This window comes from Athene noctua, chromosome Z, assembly GCF_965140245.1.
Source record: "Athene noctua chromosome Z, bAthNoc1.hap1.1, whole genome shotgun sequence".
Lineage (NCBI taxonomy): Eukaryota > Metazoa > Chordata > Aves > Strigiformes > Strigidae > Athene > Athene noctua.
This window is the reverse complement of record NC_134077.1, coordinates 89,711,425-89,730,998: the sequence shown is the minus strand read 5'-3', so window position 1 is coordinate 89,730,998 and position 19,574 is coordinate 89,711,425. Positions and strand designations below refer to the sequence as shown.

The 19,574-nt window shown below is 38.3% G+C and overlaps 1 protein-coding gene across 2 annotated transcripts in view; it reads right to left on the bottom strand.

Moving 5' to 3' along the window:
- Positions 1-19,574, bottom strand: part of SLF1 (SMC5/6 complex localization factor 1) — a 38,092-nt gene that overhangs the window by 9,215 nt on the left and 9,303 nt on the right. For both annotated transcript variants that reach the window (XM_074933025.1, XM_074933024.1), the window contains exons 6-13: positions 19,239-19,370; positions 17,781-17,834; positions 13,866-14,024; positions 13,129-13,295; positions 11,630-11,767; positions 9,811-9,976; positions 2,801-2,948; positions 382-527 (exon numbers count right to left, since the gene is read on the bottom strand). In XM_074933025.1, coding sequence (XP_074789126.1) covers positions 382-527; positions 2,801-2,948; positions 9,811-9,976; positions 11,630-11,767; positions 13,129-13,295; positions 13,866-14,024; positions 17,781-17,834; positions 19,239-19,370 — 1,110 coding nt within the window. The remainder of the gene's footprint in view (positions 1-381; positions 528-2,800; positions 2,949-9,810; positions 9,977-11,629; positions 11,768-13,128; positions 13,296-13,865; positions 14,025-17,780; positions 17,835-19,238; positions 19,371-19,574) is intronic.

Genomic DNA, 19,574 nt, shown 5'->3' with positions numbered 1-19,574 from the left:
TTTTCAAAAAAAAAAAACTGAAGGAAAAGATAACGCTGGAAAACCACATTATATCTGGCATTTTCTTTAATTACAAATGTAATACTGCAATAAAGTATTTACATCAGATCATTTCAAAAAGCTTAAATTGTGACTTTTCATGTCAGCTGCATGTAAACAGATTAATCAGGTGCTACAAATTCTCTGGCAAGAAAAATCTTACCATTGGTCTGAACCCAGATCTTGGGCAAAGAGAAATTTAAATGCAGTAGAGTCTATCTACAGGTGGAAGACAATGGATGCAAGAAGCATGAGCTCAGACCACAAAAAGAAAGATCTTTTCCAAGACTTTCATTAATGCAATTACTTGTAAAAGACTTAGGTGTGACAGGAGTTACTTACTATCTTCTGAAGAGAAAGAGGTTCTGCAGAAATAGTTATATTCCTCCGTAAACACATTTTTTTAAAAACTGCTTCTGCGACAAACATTTGAAGCCAGGGGGATGGTATGGTACAAATGAACATTTTTAATTCATCTATAGAAAAACCTGGATAAAAGCAAAGGAGGGGAGAAATAACTTTAAAATAAGAATATACAAACCCGTACATCTAGAATTATCTAGAAGAGAGCTCTTCCAGACGTCTTTTTCTTCTGCTGTTGCAGATTCAGAAGCTACTCTCCATGAGAATTACTAAAAACACTCACATTAAAAAAAGATTTTATCCATCATCTGATAAGAAGACCTCCTTCTAGGAAAATGGTCAAAAGACTTAAAAACGCAAAGCACCACATTTTATGTGAAACTTTTTAAAAAAACGCTCTAAATACAGTCTTAGGAAAGTTACACCTTGATTTTGAGAATTAAATTATTTGCCAAGTTATGCAAGTGATCATCTTTAAAATCTGTAATTGACAAAGCACAATTCAGATAAAATATGTGAAGAAATCTGCAAGTAATGCAGGGTGACTTCAAATCACAGAATCATCTAGGTTGGAAAAGACCTTGAAGATCATCCAGGCCAACCACTAAATTCTACATTAAGTGACTGTAAACAAATTTCAACCCAATTCAGATGTACCGAACAGTTCATATCGTTCAAAAAAACCCCCAGCAGACAGTGGCAGAACAACATAGATCTATATCTATCTCAGTATATATCAGGGATATGTCTGGCCTAGCTTTTTTTTGTAAAAGGAGACAGGATGACTGATTCTTCCTAGGGTGATTATTTGTATTTTGATTCTAGTAAAATAATTTTGTCAAAATAGCAACTGAAACAGGTGGAAAGCAAGGTCTGCCATGAGGAAAAAAAGTCTTTACTGTGTTGAAGGAATATTCTATTCTGCTAAGAAGTCCTTAAACATTAACTGATCTGTAGAATCAAGCAAAGCATAAACACAGTTTTGAGAGTACAGGTGTTTTCTGCTCTAAGAGAGACAGAATTTAGAAGAACTCTGCAACAGTTTTTTGGGTCTTAAGTGCTGTGGAATGAACCAAGCAGCAGTGATCACCAATAGGGCAAAGAATCTTTACTCTTTATAACCAGACTGCGAATGCTGTTCTCCTGAATGCTCTCAATGAAGGAGAGCACAGAATGTGTAATTTTCCATTTGTGTACAGGAAAGTAAGTCTTATAGAAATACATATCCAAGATTCTCTCTATTATATGAAAGCTAGAAACTCTTTTGGAGAGGTGGCAATAGTAGTAGAAGCTAAAAGCTCCATCGATTTAAATACTACAAAGTTCCAAATTAATTGGCCTTCAAAGATCTAAAGCAGGTTATAACAGTTCTGAAAATTTGCTTTCTGTTAAGACTGGAGTGGAACTATTTGTCCAGAGACTAAGATTTTACTGTACTTTTTTTCAGGATAGTTCTTTTCATGTGTCCAGGTAGAAGAGGGAAGATACACTTTAAATGAAGCCTATTATCTCTAGAGAAAATGGTGCCTGAAACCACGACACCCATACAGGTGTAACACCCGAGTTACAGTGTTCCCACTCTTTCCTAATAGGGAAAAAAAGAAAAAAAAAAAAAAAAAAAGAAGAGCAGTTTTGGTGAGAATTCAGTTTGACAATGAAGTTTAAAACATTCAGTAGTTTTCTTGAGATTATTTTTTTGGCCTTTTCAGCTCCTCATCCCCTAGTTGCTAAAAGGACCGATACCTCAACTGACATTCCATGCTAAATGGCAAGTTGTAACATTTCTCTTATCTAGTATAGTTAATAAACAGGAACAACAGTGGTTTATGGGACAAGCTGGAATTTCCCCCCACCCCCAAAATAACGTCCATTAAGTCTAAGGATTTGGAACGAGACACTGAAATATTTAATTTGAAATCTGTATGGTTCAAAGAGTTCAGCGCAGCTTTTGGATTAATGGCTGAAGTGTTTTTAGCAAACATGATCAAGTTTGTGGAGTGAAAAATTTCACCTGAGAACTGGCCTGAGCTAAGGTGTTGCCTCTCCGAAGTTATGGTTACTATGACATGCCTAAAGCTTGGCCTAAACTGACAGGAGATCTTCCAAGATTTTTTTGTCTTCTTCACACTGTGTAGTCTTGCTTTTGCACTAACACTTCTTCAGATTTATTTAGAGGGATTTTAGTAAGAAAGCCTGTTCTATTTGGTCTTTGCTTGGGGTGGACAGACAGACAGACTCATACACCCAACAGAAGTTTCCTGCACGCATACACATGACACCGTAAGACTGCATGGCTGCCACAGAAGGTACAATGCAACTTGAAAGTAAACTGAGGGTTTTGGGTTAGGAATTTAGTGTACCTGCTTACAAGACTCCGAGAGGCCTTTCAAACACTCACCATCACACGAAATGGCAAGGTGCTGTGACAAATCATCAGCTATTTGATGAAACTCGTTTCTGTCCATAAGCAAACTTGAGACGATCCAATATTCCACTACAGTTCCAAGAATTCCATCTAATAGACCAGTTACTTCACATCTGAAGGCCTAAATGAAAATAAGAGTATCTGTAGGCCTGTACTGTATAACAAATTAACACTGATAATGTACCAGTAATAACACTAGAGAACTTCTTCAGAGAAAAGAAGCTGTTGCCACATCACTTCTTCACTGGCTCTTCTTCTTCTGCTTAAAAGCTCACTGTTGCAGCCAGGTCAACAAAATGAATATGCCATTAATGTCACCATCAATTAAGATATGGCATTGGAGAAACACAAGGTTTTTGAAAACATCCTGTCTAAAACAACATGCAAGATGGGATCAAAGCTTGCAAGTACGAAGCATGATTTCTTTTTAAATAAGGTTTTGTTTAACTGTAAGATTTCAAGTATTGCATTTATGCTAGTTAACCTTGTGTTTAATTTGACAATTATAGGGATGTTATTCTCCCTGCTCTATTAGGATTCTCTTTTCCTAAAGATTTCATCATGACTTTAAAGCTCCTTTTGTGACTAATCGCGTGTCTGTGCCGAAAGGGTCAGCACAGTGGCAGCCAGTTTCTGGGATCAGGAAACTTTCTTCTGCCCCCCAAAATTCCAAAGAGACTAGCAGTTGCAAATTTAGGAGCATACTTATGGGTATTACCCTAACTTTTTTCTCCCCAAACATGCACAAAATGGTCATGTGTAGATAAAAAAGCCAAGCGTATTTTCGTCAGGAGGCATCAAATATTCTATGCAACAATCCTGACATAAATTAATCCTCTGACCACATGTACAACCATGGGAAGTTCAGTGTTTGTATGACAGTTTTCAAAGTGCAAACTGGAAGACTGTGCACCACAGTAGGAACAGATGAAATTCATGTCCCAAAGACACCTACCTAAGGCTCTACCTGAGTATCACTATTGTTACACTAGAGCACCAGGTGATACACTGCATCCTAGTGAAAGGGAACGAGTAATGCAAACTGGACATTTTTGGATAAAAGGGAAATCGAACGGAATATGTATATTCACCCAGCAGAATAATGGGTGAATAATTTAATTCCATCAACAGTTTGTTATAGCAAATAATTTACACAAACGCAGCAAATAAGCACAATTTTAACAGAGGTAAGTGACAGGACCAAGTACGCATAGATGTAATCTGAGGTAGATACAGATGCAAAGCACAAATATTTACAGTCTTGTTTCTAAATCACATGCTTATATTATGTCATCTACAATACTGTTTCAAGGAAAGCGGTGGGGAGCAAAAACTGACCTTGAGGCAGCAGACTGAAATAATAACTGTTAATCCTGCAAGTATTAATGATGTTTTGCAGTCAGATACAAAGCTGCATATTAAATGTGGCTGAAACACTGGATGCAACTCCATTTTCTCAGCTACCTCTGCACGCTGACAAAGATAAACCAGACACTGCCAACTGCTATAGGCTTGGCTGATGTTTTGGTAAAACAACAGTAGTACAAACCAAGAGCTTCTCCTTCATATTTTGAAATAAGTGACTCAATGCTACAAATGAGGGGGAAACGCTCTAATCTGCTGAAAATATCTGTTCTAAAAACAGTTAAGTATTAACATCTGTGTTGGGTTTGGGTGTGTGATGGGATTTTTTGGTAGCGGGAGAGGGGGCTACAGCGGTGGCCCCTGAAAGAAGCTTCTCAAAGCTCCCCTGGCTCCAAGTTGGAGCCACCTCTGGCCAAGGCTGAGCCAATTAGCGACAGCAGCTGCACCTCTGTGATAACGTATTTAAGAAGGGGAACTGGGGAGGAGGAGTTGGGAATTGTAGGGAGGAGTTGCAAGGAGGACAGCTCTGAAAACATAGAAGTTAATGGAAGAAAGGAGGAGGAGGGGGTGATGTGCCGGAGCAGAGACTCCCCTCAGGGACCCATGGAGGTCACCGGTGGGCAGATGCTGACCTGCAGCCCACGGAGGAGCCCACGCTGGAGCAGGGGATGTGCCCGGAGAAGGCCGGACTCTGAGGGGAGAAGCCCCCAGTGTTGTAGCTCAGCGCTGGGAGGACTGCAATGTGTGGGACTTGTGTTGGAGAAGTTCGGGAAGAACTCTCTGCGGTGGGAGGGAGCCCAGGCTGGAGCAGGAGGAGTGTGAGGAGTCCTCCCCTGAGGAGGAAGGAGCCGCACAGACAGCGGGTGAGGAGCTGACCACAACCCCCATCCCCCTGCGCCGCTGGGGCAGAGCGGGGAGAGAAATCGGGAGTGAAGTGAGCCCGGGAAGAGGGAGGGGTGGGGAGAAGGTGTTTTTTTAAGATGTGGTAATGTGTCTCACTGCCCTACTCGGTTTGTTAAGTGGTGGTGGTATTTGAATTACAGAATCCCAGAATCATCTCGGTTGGAAAATCCCTTGAAGCTCCTCCAGTCCAACCACGAACCTCACACTGACTGTTCCCAACTCCTCCAGATCCCTCAGTGCTGGGTCAATCCAACCCTTAAGTTTAATTGATGTTCTTTTCCTTCCCATAACAAGTCTGGTTTTTGCCTGTGACCATAATGGGTAAGTCACCCCTCCCTGTCCTTATCTGAATTCCTGAGCCTTTTGTGATATTTTCTCCTTCCTATTCCTGAGGAGGAAGGAGCGAGCAAGCCGCAGCTTGATGCTCAGTTGCCCTCTGTGCTCCAACCACTACAACATCTTAATAATATTTTTATTTTCAGCCACAAACCAATCATAGTAATGAAAACACATGCAGTCTTAGAAAGGAAAAAGAAGCAAGCATTTCCATTAACAGGGGAAATGTCACCATGTGTGACAGCACAAGGCCTTTTCTTGTTCCCACTCTGCCCCCCCAGCGAGTGGGCTGGGGGTGGGCAAGAACTTGGGAGGGGACACAGGCAGGACGGCTGACCCCAAGTGACCCAAGGGATATTCTGTGCCATGCAAATGCTGTGCTCAGCAACAAAAGCTGGGGAAAGGAGCAGGAAGGGGGACGCTGGGGGTTTGGCGTTTGCCTTGCCAAGGAACCGCTACGCGTGACGGAGCCCGGCTTCCCAGGAAGGGGCTGGACATCTGCCTGCTGATGGGAAGTGCTGGATGAATTCCTTGTTTTGCTTTGCTTCACTTACTAAACTGTCATTACCTCGACCTGTGAGTTTTCACATTTTTGCCCTTTCAGTTCTCTCCCTCATCCTGCTGAGGGGTGGGTGAGCGAGCGGCTGGGTGGGGACTTACGTGCCAGCTCGGGTCAACCCATGACACCACACACAGCAAATTAAGGAAGATCTGGTTAAACCTTTTTTTCAAAACTCTGTTCCTTGTTCTTATTGTTGAGAATCAAAGCTATCTCACCGAGAAGAGCGCTGAAGTGGGAAGAGGCTGTTGACTGCGTTAGCATACAAAGGTCACATCAGTACAACTGATGTCTGCCAGCTTAGCAAATGCAATTCCTACATTGCTGTTCCATTTAAAGCTTTGCCAAGTCAAGTACAGTGCTACAGTGACAGAAGTTTCACAGTGCGCTTTAGTACACATAAAAGTTCTTATAGGAAAGCTTTTAAGTAATTGGAAAATTCATTTTAACTTTTTCACTTTGAATTACAAGAGTTATTTTAGAGTTCTTTTTCATGTGGTGTGTTTTTAGGGTTATGCAGTACTCCAACAGTGCCTAAAACATACTTCCAAGAAAGCTAATGGAAGTGACAGATAGACCAGAAAGACATTCAGTTTTACAAATTGACACCACACAAATTCATACCAGACAATGAAACCTGAAACATGGAAGAAAACAAATCAGAAATGTGCAAGGTGATGCAACTAAAAATGCATTTAAGTGCAGCTAAATGCAGCTAAGAATGCCTTTTTCAGTCCTTAGTCAGGCTATGTTAGACAGCTTTTTTTAAAAAAAACCCACCAATAGTAACAGGGATGAAAAGTGTTTCTGATACCATTTGTGATACCGTGAAAAGCCATGCAACTGCTCAACGCTACTCAAACTGTTACAAGAAATACACATGTTCCTTTGTAAATTCTAAAAATTAATTAACAGCTTTGATTGAAGGAAACTTGACCAGAAGTTTCTGCATCAAACCTATTTAAATAATAAATAATAAATGTTATTTATATTAAAATTATATTCAGTACTGAAGATTTCAAGTGAATGAAAAACTCCAGTGTTCTTTGGCAGTGCATTTTTAACTACAAGGATAGTGTATCAGTTTTATTCCACCAAGCTGTCCCAGCAGATTGACACAACGATGAGTGAGGGCATCCAATTTCCTGTCGCTAATTTTACTCTGGTACTTTTAAGATAAATTCTATCTTAACACAAGAAAGCAAATGCACTCATATATGTAACTTGAGTCTTTATAGCACTTCATTCTTTCTTTTTATTTCAATAGGCCTGAAAAGTGAAATGCATTCAGAGTATGTAAACCAAGGAAACCACTAACTCAGAATTCCAGCATGGATTTTCTCACCTAGAATAGTGCAACTATTTCTGGATTGCTCTTTTTACACACAGACACAAGAGACATGTATAAAACCCCTGTAATTTTGTCACAAATCAGCACTAGAAGAGAGGAAACATATACAGATGTTTTTTCTCCACTCTAGTGCTGATTTGTTGCCATCTCTTTGAATCACCGAAAAATATAATGATTCTAAAAAGTGAAAAAACAAATTGCCAACATTTAACACATAGAAAAGAATGTGTTAGACATGCCAAAAAAAAAAAAAAATTAAATTTCACCTGTTTTTATTTACAGATAATTGTACTAGAGAATTGCTCTGAACTTTAGTATATCACAACTGGCCTGTTTGTTTCTTTCCACAAGCTAATATGCTTGCGTAAGCCTGGAAACGTGGTCAGCCCTTTACACTGTGGTATAAAACATTTAATTTCTGTAAGATACTGAGAATATCCAATCATTATTCTTTTTTTTTTTTTTTTTTCCTGAATGGCCTTATGTGTTTCTTGCCAATGTGTTGCCTCTTAAGCAAACAGCTTTTAAAAACCAAAACAGGTAAGAATGACTCACACCCTTAAATTGAAGACAGGAAGGAAAATTTTGCACCCAATATGCTACCCTTAATGACATGGAAATACTGTGGTTTTATCTATGTGTCTCTAAAACAGTAAAAAAAATAGGAGAAAAGAAAAGACAGTTTTGCCCACATAGCTGGGGAGGATCTATCTGATCCTTTGGCTTTCTGAATGACCTTTTCAGCTGTGTCATGGAATTTGAAATGGAGTCTCTGAATAGATGGAAAAATCAGTATATCAAGTTTTAGTATAACAAAATTAAGAGTGCAGAAAGACATAATGACAAGTTTTGAATGTAAAACTATGGTATTTTGTTTTAGAGTTTATTTTTGGTAAAAAATGCAAATGTAAAGAAAATGTAATATATAAATATGAGGTTGAAGAATAAGGCTGTAAGAAGGAACATACAAGACTACAGATATTATGAGTGAACAAGATGCTTTTTAAGGCTAGAATTCATATCTGCAGGGATATTGTACATTACAATGCATAAGATCAAAGTGGGAAAGGAAGAGGCATCTGGGTTTTGTGCTGAAAGTACAATTCTTATATACATTTATACAAAGAAAACAGAATCTAAACAAGAGGTAGGCTTCTATGCTTTATGTTATTTTTTTTCTCTCTTTTAAGTTTATTTTTCATACATGTACTACACTATCTGACACAAGTGATTATTCTGCTTATGCAAAGAATGGTTTATGAAAAAGGTATGGCTTACAGTGGTGGAACTTGTCAAAAGAAGGCATAGTAGAAAAAAGAAAATGGTGCCTACCCTTAACTGCAGATCCAACACCAGGAAACATATGAAAGCAGTCTCATTTTCCAAAGAAACAGAATGGCCACTGACACCAACTGAATGCAAGCCTGCTTGGTGCTCAGTACTTTTGAAAAGGTAGGTTGTTTAAATATAAATATGGGTATAGAAGCCTAATTTTAGGCACTTTTTTAATATCTTGACCAAGGATAAAAGGCAGCACTGTTTCAGAATGTCTTGCTTTGATAGCCCTCAAAAGAGGTAGGAGGTCTGGCTAGGTAAGATGAGTGAAGCTCTCATTATGTTTAATCTTTCTGCTTTCTTAACATAATGAAGAACTACCAGGTATTATATTGAAAGTGCTTTCTTCTCTGGAATACTTGATTTTCTATTGTTGTTCTGTTATTGTATTGAAAAAGTGAATGAAGTACCTATTTATTCTGTGCTTTCACAATAATTTAAAAGAGAACGCAGAGACAGCAGTAAGTTTGTATTTTATGTGAGAATCTAGAAGTCAAAGATGTTTTACAAGGCCTCTAGCTTCTGAAAAGAAAGAGGTGGTATAGAGGACACTCAGTATCTTTCAGGTCAATGTCCTGCTGGTCAGCAGGTCACAGAACAGCAATTAAGTTGCCTTCAATTCCATTTTTATGAAAAGACCTAGGGAAGATACCAAATGAAACTAAAGGACTTGGGAAGAAAACTGGGGCATTTATTAAAATAAAATAATGCATATCTGTAGAAAACAGAAAAAAACTATTAGTTTTGTTAGCTTTCTCCTTCCAACATTTCCTGAATACAATCACTGTGAAATCAGATAATCACCTCTTTCGTTACACCTTATTGTTTGACAGGATGTGTTAAGCTGGTGTCCCTAATGACTACAGTAATACCTGCTGGTAAGGGCATGTGAACATCTGAATGTAGCCAACAAGCTACTCATGACTCGTTTCTTCTCTGCAGATCAATATGAGAATCTTATGGATCAATTCATTTCCTTTAGTGGAGCAAAAACCAGCATGCTTCACAACAAAAGGCAGCTATAACAAGCAGCTGTGATACTTACATATAATTCCTCACAAAGGAATGAACAAAGGCACGCCTTTAAAAAATATGTCGGTCTTCATTATTTTAAAGTATAAAATTCATACTCACATCATTTTCTCTGTCCAACTCTCTATGGGAAAGTATGACCCAATCTGCTAGAATATTTATGTGTTTGGTAAAAAGCACTGAGCTTTTGCTTTCCAGCCAAAAGGTCTTCAGAAGAACTGTCTGTGGCATGACTTGCTGATGCTGTGAATTGGTCCCTTCAACCAAACTGTAAAAAAAGAAAAGCGAAAAAACCTAAATCTTTATGCCACTTTGATTACTATAGTTACCAGACAGAAACCTTGTCTTCTGTCAAAACACACACAGGTTTGGCAATTTTTAAGTATGGAAAGATCAGACACAATTTCTGATGAATAATAAGTAAAATAATGATGACTATTACAGTCAGACTGAAGGAACTCTAATATTGTGTTAATATTACATAAAGTAAAGGCTGCCTTTATGTATTGGGTTTGTGTGGCAAGGGTTTGGTAGCGGGGGGCTGCAGGGTGCCTTCCGTGAGAAGGTGCTGGGAGCTTCCCCATGTCCCGCAGGGCCGACGCCGGCCGGCGCCCAGCCGGACCCGCCGCGGGCCAAGGCCCAGCCCGGCAGCCGCGGTGGCAGCGCCTCTGGGCAAGGGCTTTGAGAAGGGGCAAACTGAGCAGCAGCAGCACAGAGAGCGCTGAGAAGAGGTGCCGGCAGCCCCTGGGCACGGCCGGGGCAGGGAGGGAGGAGCGGAGCAGGTGCTCCAGGCGCCCGAGCAGAGGTTCCCTGCAGCCCGTGGGGCCGAGCACGGCGAGGCGGCTGTGCCCTGCGCCCAGGGAGGCCCGCGCCGGGGCAGGGCATGTGCCCACGGGGGCTGTGACCCCGCGGGAAGCCCGCGCTGGAGCAGGATCCCGGCGGGACCTGCGGCCCCACGGAGGACCCGCACCGGAGCTCAGGGGCTGCCCCGCGGGAAGGACTCACGTGGGAGAAGTTCGGGGAGAACTCTCTGCGGTGGGAGGGAGCCCAGGCTGGAGCAGGAGGAGTGTGAGGAGTCCTCCCCTGAGGAGGAAGGAGCCGCACAGACAGCGGGTGAGGAGCTGACCACAACCCCCATCCCCCTGCGCCGCTGGGGCAGAGCGGGGAGAGAAATCGGGAGTGAAGTGAGCCCGGGAAGAGGGACGGGTGCGGGGAAGGTGTCTGAAGATTTGGGTTTTAGTTGTCATTACCCTACCCTGATTTTGACTGGTGGTAAATTAAACTGATTTCCCCAAGTCGAGTCTGTTCTGCCCATGACGGTAACTGGTGAGTGATCCCTCCCTGTCCTCATCTCGACCCAGGAGCCTTTCGTTGTATTTTCTCCCCCCTGTGCAGTGGATGAGGGGGTGACAGAGTGGCTTTGGTGGGACCTGCTGTCCAGCCAGGGTCAACCCACCACAGTTAACTACATGACGGCAGAGCAAAACCAAGACTTATTTTATACTTCATAAACTAAGAAAAGATAGTTGTCTCCCTAGGAAAATGTAAGTTAATTGAATGTTAAAACAAAATCAGTATGTTCAAAATGCTGCTTGTCTACCTTAAAGAACGAATACTGAAGCATTGCAAAGCTAAAAATACAGCTTTATGAGTAAAAGGAGCTTACTGAAACTTGTCACGTAGTGAAATAAGAGGCTGAGAGAAGTTAGAGACCTTAAAACACGATGAGAAAAAAACCTATGCAAATTAAAACAAACAAACTCAGAATCGAGAAATACAAAAGGAAATGCTAAACTGCCATCTCTGTAAAATGGTATCTTATTAGGGACATACAACAATCAGGATACAACCTGCTGTAGATACAGGAATGTGTGTAAAACTGTAAAAAAGTAATAAAAAAGTATTATTCTATAAAACCCACCTTTCTGTCAGAAACTGTACTTCAGCTTTTACTAAATCAAAGAAAAACTTCAATAATGTTTTGTGAGCTATCCTCTGTTCATCTCCTTTCCCTGAAACTGGGACTTCATGACAAATGGCTTTGCAATAAAGGCAAGACCTGAAAAATAAACACCGAAAAATCCATTTGTATGACAGAAATCATAGTCTGATCTATCAGCAAAAAAGTCAGCTTTGACTTTTGACAATTTTGACAAGGAAATACCTTGCTCACCAGAAATATTCATCATTTTAAAGCCTAACTTTCTGGGTTTAAAGCTGTATTTTCCAAAAAACCCCTTTAGCTGGGGCTTTGTTTCTAATATTTTGTATTATAGTCTAAACTAAACAACTTAACTGTATTTAATTTTTCTGTCTCTACTCGAGGCACTGTACAATTACTGAATTTAACAGAACTTCTTTCAAATCCTTTAATTACAAGATGGTCTTGTAATATTTTATAGACATTGCAACATCCTACAAACCTTAGTTCAGGTAAAAGTTCACACAGTATTTGACAGGACTACAGTTTTGATCAAGACTAATGATTGTCTAACGTGATGGAGATAATTTTGAAGCAAAGTGTGAACACATTTCTTTGGCTAGAACTTTAGAGTACTGGAAGCACCAGGTATACAACTGCTGGGCAGTCACATTCTGCCATTTAGTAGGAACTAAAAGATAAAATACTCTATCTAAAAGATAAAGTACCTTCGATTCCATGCGACATGTTCCTAATAAAAACTGTTAAAATGTCCAGTTACAGTGATTCAAGTACAGTGATGCAGTGCCCTTCAAGACTATAGACATGCTTACAATCATACACATTCATATATGTGTAATCACAGCTGTTTCAAATTACTTAAATGTTAGTTAAGATTTTATGACAGCAATAAGAAGAGGTACAGTTTCTCTTCCAAATGAACAGAAGAACTAATTTCTATTGATGTAAATTACAAAAAATGAGTTCTCAAGCTAAAGCACAGACTAACTACCCAAACAGTTCCTATGTACTGAGTCTTATATTTGTAGATGTACAGGATATAATCAGACTTCCTAAACAAGATGGTAAAGTTTATGACTAAAATCAAAACACAACATGAAGATTCATGTTTGGCAAGACAAGACTGGAATCTGCTTTGTAACTACAGATATATATGTGTGTGTGTAGATATACCTACACACCAGTAATACATAGATTATTATAAATTGTGGAAAGCTTAAAAAATAAATAAATTTTAAAAAAGGAAATGTACAAGAAAATGTACATTTTTTCCTTTAAAAAAACCCCCTCTGCCTGTGAGCTAACACTTACTGAATCATAAAGCGAACGGTCCAAATTTCAGCTACAATTCTAGACCTTCACATACACTTGACTTGTTCTGGTGAAAATGTAACTTTAATACAATAGAATTCCAACCCCCATTCCTGAGTTTGAAGTAACACAACTATTGCATCCAACATCTCATCAATCTTTCTTACCTTATAAGCACCTGTATAAAGGACCACGTGCCTTCCTTACAGACAGGACACTGAAGAAGATCCAAATAATACTTTAACATAGATGGGGACTTCCAAGGAGGATCGTGGTAGAGAATAAGGTCCAAAACATGATGAAATTTAGTATACAATACTGCATCACTCTGTCCCTGTAACAAAATGAGAAAATAATATTGACTCCATACTAGCCAAAGATCCATAATCACTAAGAGTTTATGTATTTTCTTTATTTCTTATAATCCCAAGTGACCAAATTTAATCAGTGAAGTAACATGCAATTTAATGCAAAATTCAGAGTTTACAAAAAAAAAAAAAAAAAAAAGGAAGGAAATAAAGAGAGCTTACTCTAGTGTGATATTCCAACTGAATGTACCACTGCTTAGAACAAACCTTCCTCTCAACTGAGCTCTCTACCTGTGGCCTACTAGGTTAAACAACAAAGTCATACAAGCGCTGTTCTAAGAGCAACAAAAAAAAAAATTCTTGGCCAATTTTTCCACAAAATTTAGAGCATTACATTCATATGGCTTGTAAAGAAATAATAATTTTTAAAAAACCCTGAAGTATTAAATTTTTCCCTTTATAACACAAACACATGAATGTAAAGCCAAGGGTGAATACATCACTAAAAACCACCAAGTGCGATTTCAGAAGCAAAGACTGCAATACTTCAATTTCTTGCTTTAACATTTATAATACTTCAGCCTTCTATCTCTCACCGATAGAGCATATTCTAGAAGAGAATGGAGCAGTCCCACGGGAGGTGTAGCATACTTCTGAGCAACAGCAAGTTCTGTGATTACATCAGGAAATAACCACCCTTCCACTAATCCTTCAAGTATATACCATGAGTTTCTGGACTGGCGAGTACGTTTAACCTAGGAATGAGATATCTTTGTAAGTAAAAGAACAGCTTAATAAAAAAAAATCCCTACATGACCTATCAGGAAATCTCTAAATAAAATGCCGGTAATATAATAAAACAGGGAGAAGATTATAGATTAAATCAGATATATCACTTATTGCCTGATCCAATAAGCTGCTGTCACCTTGAAAGGCCTTCACTCCCACTAAACTGGGCTTTCACTGAAAAGACAGCAGGTTTCAGAATGTGCTTCTCTTCTCAGATCTGAATACATCCACCCTTTTAAAAAACAAATTACACTTCACACACTCAATAACTCGTCTATAATTTATTCCAGAAAGGTACGCAGAGGAGTGTTAATATGTCCAAAAAGCTCAGAGTACATCCCACAATACATGGCTGGAGCAGTAAGATAATTAGTACCACTGAACATAAAGAAACTAGAGGAAAATGTAAAATCATGAAATACATCATTTATGAGTATACATTATAAACCCATAAACCATGTAACTGTTTCATCTCCCTAGTTCTCCTATTCCCATACAGCATGTCAGAGCAGCAGCTAATGCTACAGATAGCACAGGTATCGATCCCAGTGGATTTCAAAGCTCTGAAGATCTTCTTAATGGCACAGGGCTTCCTTCTTATTCTCTGCCACTCACGACAGCAAAACACTTAACTCTGCAAGCTTTCAGAGGACCCAGAAGGATCTAATGGCTTTCATGAAATGCTGTATCTGCCCTGCAATTTCCCTGTTATTGTCTGTACTCTCAGCTTTCCAAGCCTTTATTTCCACAGATTAATGATACGAAAGAGGAGGTACTGAAGATCTCAGATACATTGATATTTACATCTTTTCTCTAGCCCAGGTTCAAGCCAAAGCTAAGATGCACAAACCAGTTGCAACCATATTGCTGACTGAAGCACAGGTAACTTCTGTTTTGTCTGATCGCACAGCCTAAGGCTCTAGTAAATCCAAAGAAACTGGGATAGGGAGTCACAACTGAGAGAAGCAGAGTCGGTAAGACCATGGATTGGACTGCTGAGAATTAAACAGTTGCATAAATTGATTGTTGCTTTAGTCCATGACAACTTGTAGGCTTTATGATTTCTGCCAAAACAACACTTGGCTCCTAATGTACATTAGATAAAGATACTCAAGGCGTCCTATCATTCGTTTTAAAATTGGTTTAAAATTTAAATTAACATAGATTTTGAGGCCAATCGTGGTTTTGAGGTCTATGGAGTGCGCTGCTATTAGAGAAACAGTTTCCAAAAATGTTTCGGTAATAAACGAAAAACATTAGCAGCTCAGGTCAAACCTGAAAAACATTCTGAAAGACGTTGTAATAATGTTAATCACAGCTAAAGTCTCCGAGAAGAGCTCTACCTCAGCATTAGACACTTAGTTTCTCTGCAAATGTTTCACTTCTCAGATTCCTAATGTGTGCCGTTGTTACATTAGCAATAAATAAAGCTGCTCATCTAGACAATTTTCTTTTAATCAAGTCTTTGTGCATCTGGCATTCGCAACTCACATTTATTTCAATTTTCTCATTCATGTATGCACTATTAAAATCTTCACATTATTTCCTTCGGAAATAATGGTTGCATTCATACTTTTGTAATGTTAATTATATGCAAACAGCACATCTAAAGAGCAATCATAAACTGTTTAATGGCAGTCAAAGAACAACTTCTCTGTCGTCTGGATTTAAGATGTGTGAAGATGACTGAGTACATTGTGAATGTACAAGCACGTTACTACCCGCCCTCATCTGGTGATCCTACCAGCATCCATCTTTTCATACTGTGAAACTTGCTTCTCTTGAAAATTCTGGTACTAGGAGAAACAGCAACATTGATGCATTATTAGGAAAGTACACTGACACAAAGCTGCTTTGGGAGAGTGTGAAGCCTTTTGCATTACATCCAAGATAAGGAGGAACTGGAGAACTGGTTTTCAGCTGATTTCTAAGGGGTAAGGAAGAATGACAGAAAACTGAGAAACTTTTTTCAGTACCAGGAGACATCTATTCTAGGGCCTTAACGTTCAGTAAGCTGTACAAAGCTGCACTGGCTTGCATACTGGCTGATGAGGAGCTAGCAGTTTCTGGTGAAGCACTGCTGTTACAACCATTAACACTTTGAGCAGAAACAAACAAAAACGGAAGGTCTACAAACAATATATTGTGTTTTATATAGCGTAAAATGGAAGAGAAGCTGACAAAAGAGAAATAAATATTTTAGGGGAGATGATAGATAACAGAACACTTAGCTGAGTTAAGCCTTGCTAGCAGAAGCAAACTGAGATGAGCGAATATAGTATGTATTATCTGTTAATTTAGTTTGTAAGCTTTCTTTTACTTCAATAGCATTATTGGAAATGTTTATTGGAGCTATTTTTAAAAAGTCATAAATACACTGCTATGAAGTCCCATATCAGATGCTAGCAATGGATATTACACAAAGCAATAAAACACAGTGGCAGGTCATGCATAAGAAAAGTGTTAGAATTAGGCTTAAAATTTCCAAAGAAAAAATTACATTAACAGTACAGAATAAGCATTTCAGTTTACATATGTTAAGAAAACTGTGGGTTTTCTCCCATAAATTCAATAAACTAAACATTAAATTTCAATGCAAATCTGTTCAGTAACAGAAATGCACGCAGCATTTTTCCCATTAGTGATAGTGCTGGATGATGACAAAGGTATTTTAGTGCTCATGTTTCAAAAATATTTTTCTGCTCCTATCCTTGTTGTGTCAACAGAAAGAAATCTGATAAAAAGAGATTTCTGTGAAGCCTGAAGCTCATTTTGGCAGACAGGGACCTCACTGATATATCAAGTAACCATTTATGTAGTACGGCTCATGAAGATAATAAATCTTCCGTTACTGAGAAATACAGGAAGCTAATGGATATTCTTTGTTTCCCATTTTAACTTTTAAATAACACAAGTTACCATATAAAGTACAGTAGCTCACAGCTACTATGTATAATGCTTTTTAAGTACTAAGAGGTAATGTTTCAACATTATTTAACTATTTATTTTTAGTATTATAGATAGAAAAGGGAAAATTTTGAAAGTATTTATTTACTTCAGATATCACAAAGGCTTAATAAAACCCACTACTGACCTGTACCTGATTTATGGTATACATTTGGCTTAATGGGAAGAAAAATGAGAAATTAACTAAACAGTAAAAAAAAAAAAAAGCAATTAAGTCAAAATAATTATGGAAACAGGACTGGAAATCATAATGTATTGTACTTACAATCTGTGCTTCTGCAGACTCCCAAACCCGCGTGATGATGTCTAAAGTTTATGCTGTAAGAACAACTGTTTCTTTCCACAGAGAGACAACCTTTAGCTAAAGTCTGTCCCTACTAGCAAAACCAGGTGACCACTGCAAACACTGTGTATATGCTACTGCATAAATACAGTGCTTCGATAGTTTAAGATGCTCTAAATCACATCAGGGTATCTTTGCTGCTTCTAACATTAATGGGTAAAGTTCTTTTAATCACAACGAGTAAAGAGTTTCTTTGTAATAAAGGAGACAGTACTTAAAGTGTTGTAAGAACGAGCAAAATTCAGCAATATTCCAATGATGCTCTATAACTCTCAATAATTTTATTAGAGTTCTGGATAACAAATATTTTTAAATGTTTCTTCAATAGCTAATTTCACTCTGAAAGAACGTTTGCCTAGCTTCATAATAAAATTCCATATATGCAGCATGCCCTCTTTGTGAGAATCCTTACCTCTGGATTGCATTTGTTCAGCTCATCTTTTTGAGCAAACCTGTGCTTAATAGCCTGTAAAACAGGATAAAGTTAACCTGTACACTGGATACCAATAAGCATATTAAATAAATACTGTATAACCCCCCCCAAATGGGTTAAACACAGTTTAAGCAAGACATTCAACACAGAAATCTCTTGATATTTATCTTTTTAATGTTTGGATGGCAAAATTATGAAATAGAGGATTAGTGACCTAAACGTAAAATAGTATGGGCAAATTTTCTCTCAATTTTTCCTGGTATTCTCTGCTTCTTGTTTACGTGGTTGCTATGTAAGGACAGTTTCACTGGATTTTGTCCACTTAGACACGTCAAAAAATGTATCAAGTGTTTTCAGTTCTCCTATGGTGAAATGCAAACTTTGTATTCCTCTTGCAAGTTACCTGTAAGGTGAAGATACAGTGGCAGGTGCAAAAATGTGTTACTGCTAGATTTTGTTATGGCCTGGTGTTACAATCTTACTAACACGAGGTACCAAAAAAGTCTTTTAGGAGAGATCGTCTTTAGGACTACGACTACCCCATGTGCATATAACTAGGTGATAGTTTGAGGGAAATATAACCTGATATTAAGTGCACTTGTGTGTAGCATACATGAAAAGTCAACAACACAATTTTTGAAGGTCTGGAGGGTAAAATCTTGGTAAGTCACTGATAGAAGATGTAGCATTTAAAATGTATAGACATGTCTTCTATTAATCATTTTTTTAAACATTGTGTACATTGAGGACTTAAAAATTCTAATTCTTTTGCTACTAAGAACTTCTATTAGTACACACAGAGGACCTGATTTTGCAGTTACAAAAATCATACAGGGATTCATGTAAGCAAGCTCCTACAAAAATGCTTACACACCATCATCTGCACCACTGTAACTGACAGGTAGTATATCCTATTGGGGTTTTTTTGATAAAATTTTTAAAATTACTAATGTAGCATGTTTATCAGGATTAGATATGTGACAACATTAAAACAAAGGAGTGCGTTTAGCTCTATTTTTTTACTTTAAAAAAAAAATTCGTATGAATCAACAAAATACTTGCTCTAGGATATGGTTAGTTTTAAAAATGTGTTAGTGTAGTTCAGCTAGATAACAGGAAAGCTATAGAAAGACTGTAATCCAAAGACATTTTGTTGAACAATATTAGCTACTATTTATCTCATATATTTTACCAATATCTCACGTAGTCCAGCATGTCTTCCACACTCTCATGCCTACCAATTACCACTAATAAATGATATTTTAACTAATGGTAGATGTAGTAAATATGGGAACATTAAACATTGCAGGTTAAAAAGCATTATTACTGCTTCAAAAGATGTTAAAATATCTACTTTATTTGCTCAGTACTATAAAGAAAGATAAATTTAATAATACACATTTTATGCTAAGAAAGCCTTAACCGATTGTTACTTACCACAGTAAAATACATATGTTTGATAAGAGCATTTTTCATTTCAGCAAGCTGCACGTTAGATATGGTTTGGTCTGTTTCTTGTGCAGGCGGGGAAGGATTCATTTGGATATCTTTGATATTTTGTATTTCCTCCTGCACAGAGAAAAAAAATACCACTTTTGCTAGTTCCAAAGCTAACGCTCTTAAACCAGCTTTTATGTGCTAAGTCTTTTTATACGTTCTGTAGTAAACCCTTGAGTGCATGTGCACGCTTATGTAATTGTTCAAGGGTCTACATGATGTGCCAGATCAACAGCGGGTGGTTTGGAAACAAACCACTGGCATTGTAGGAAGCTA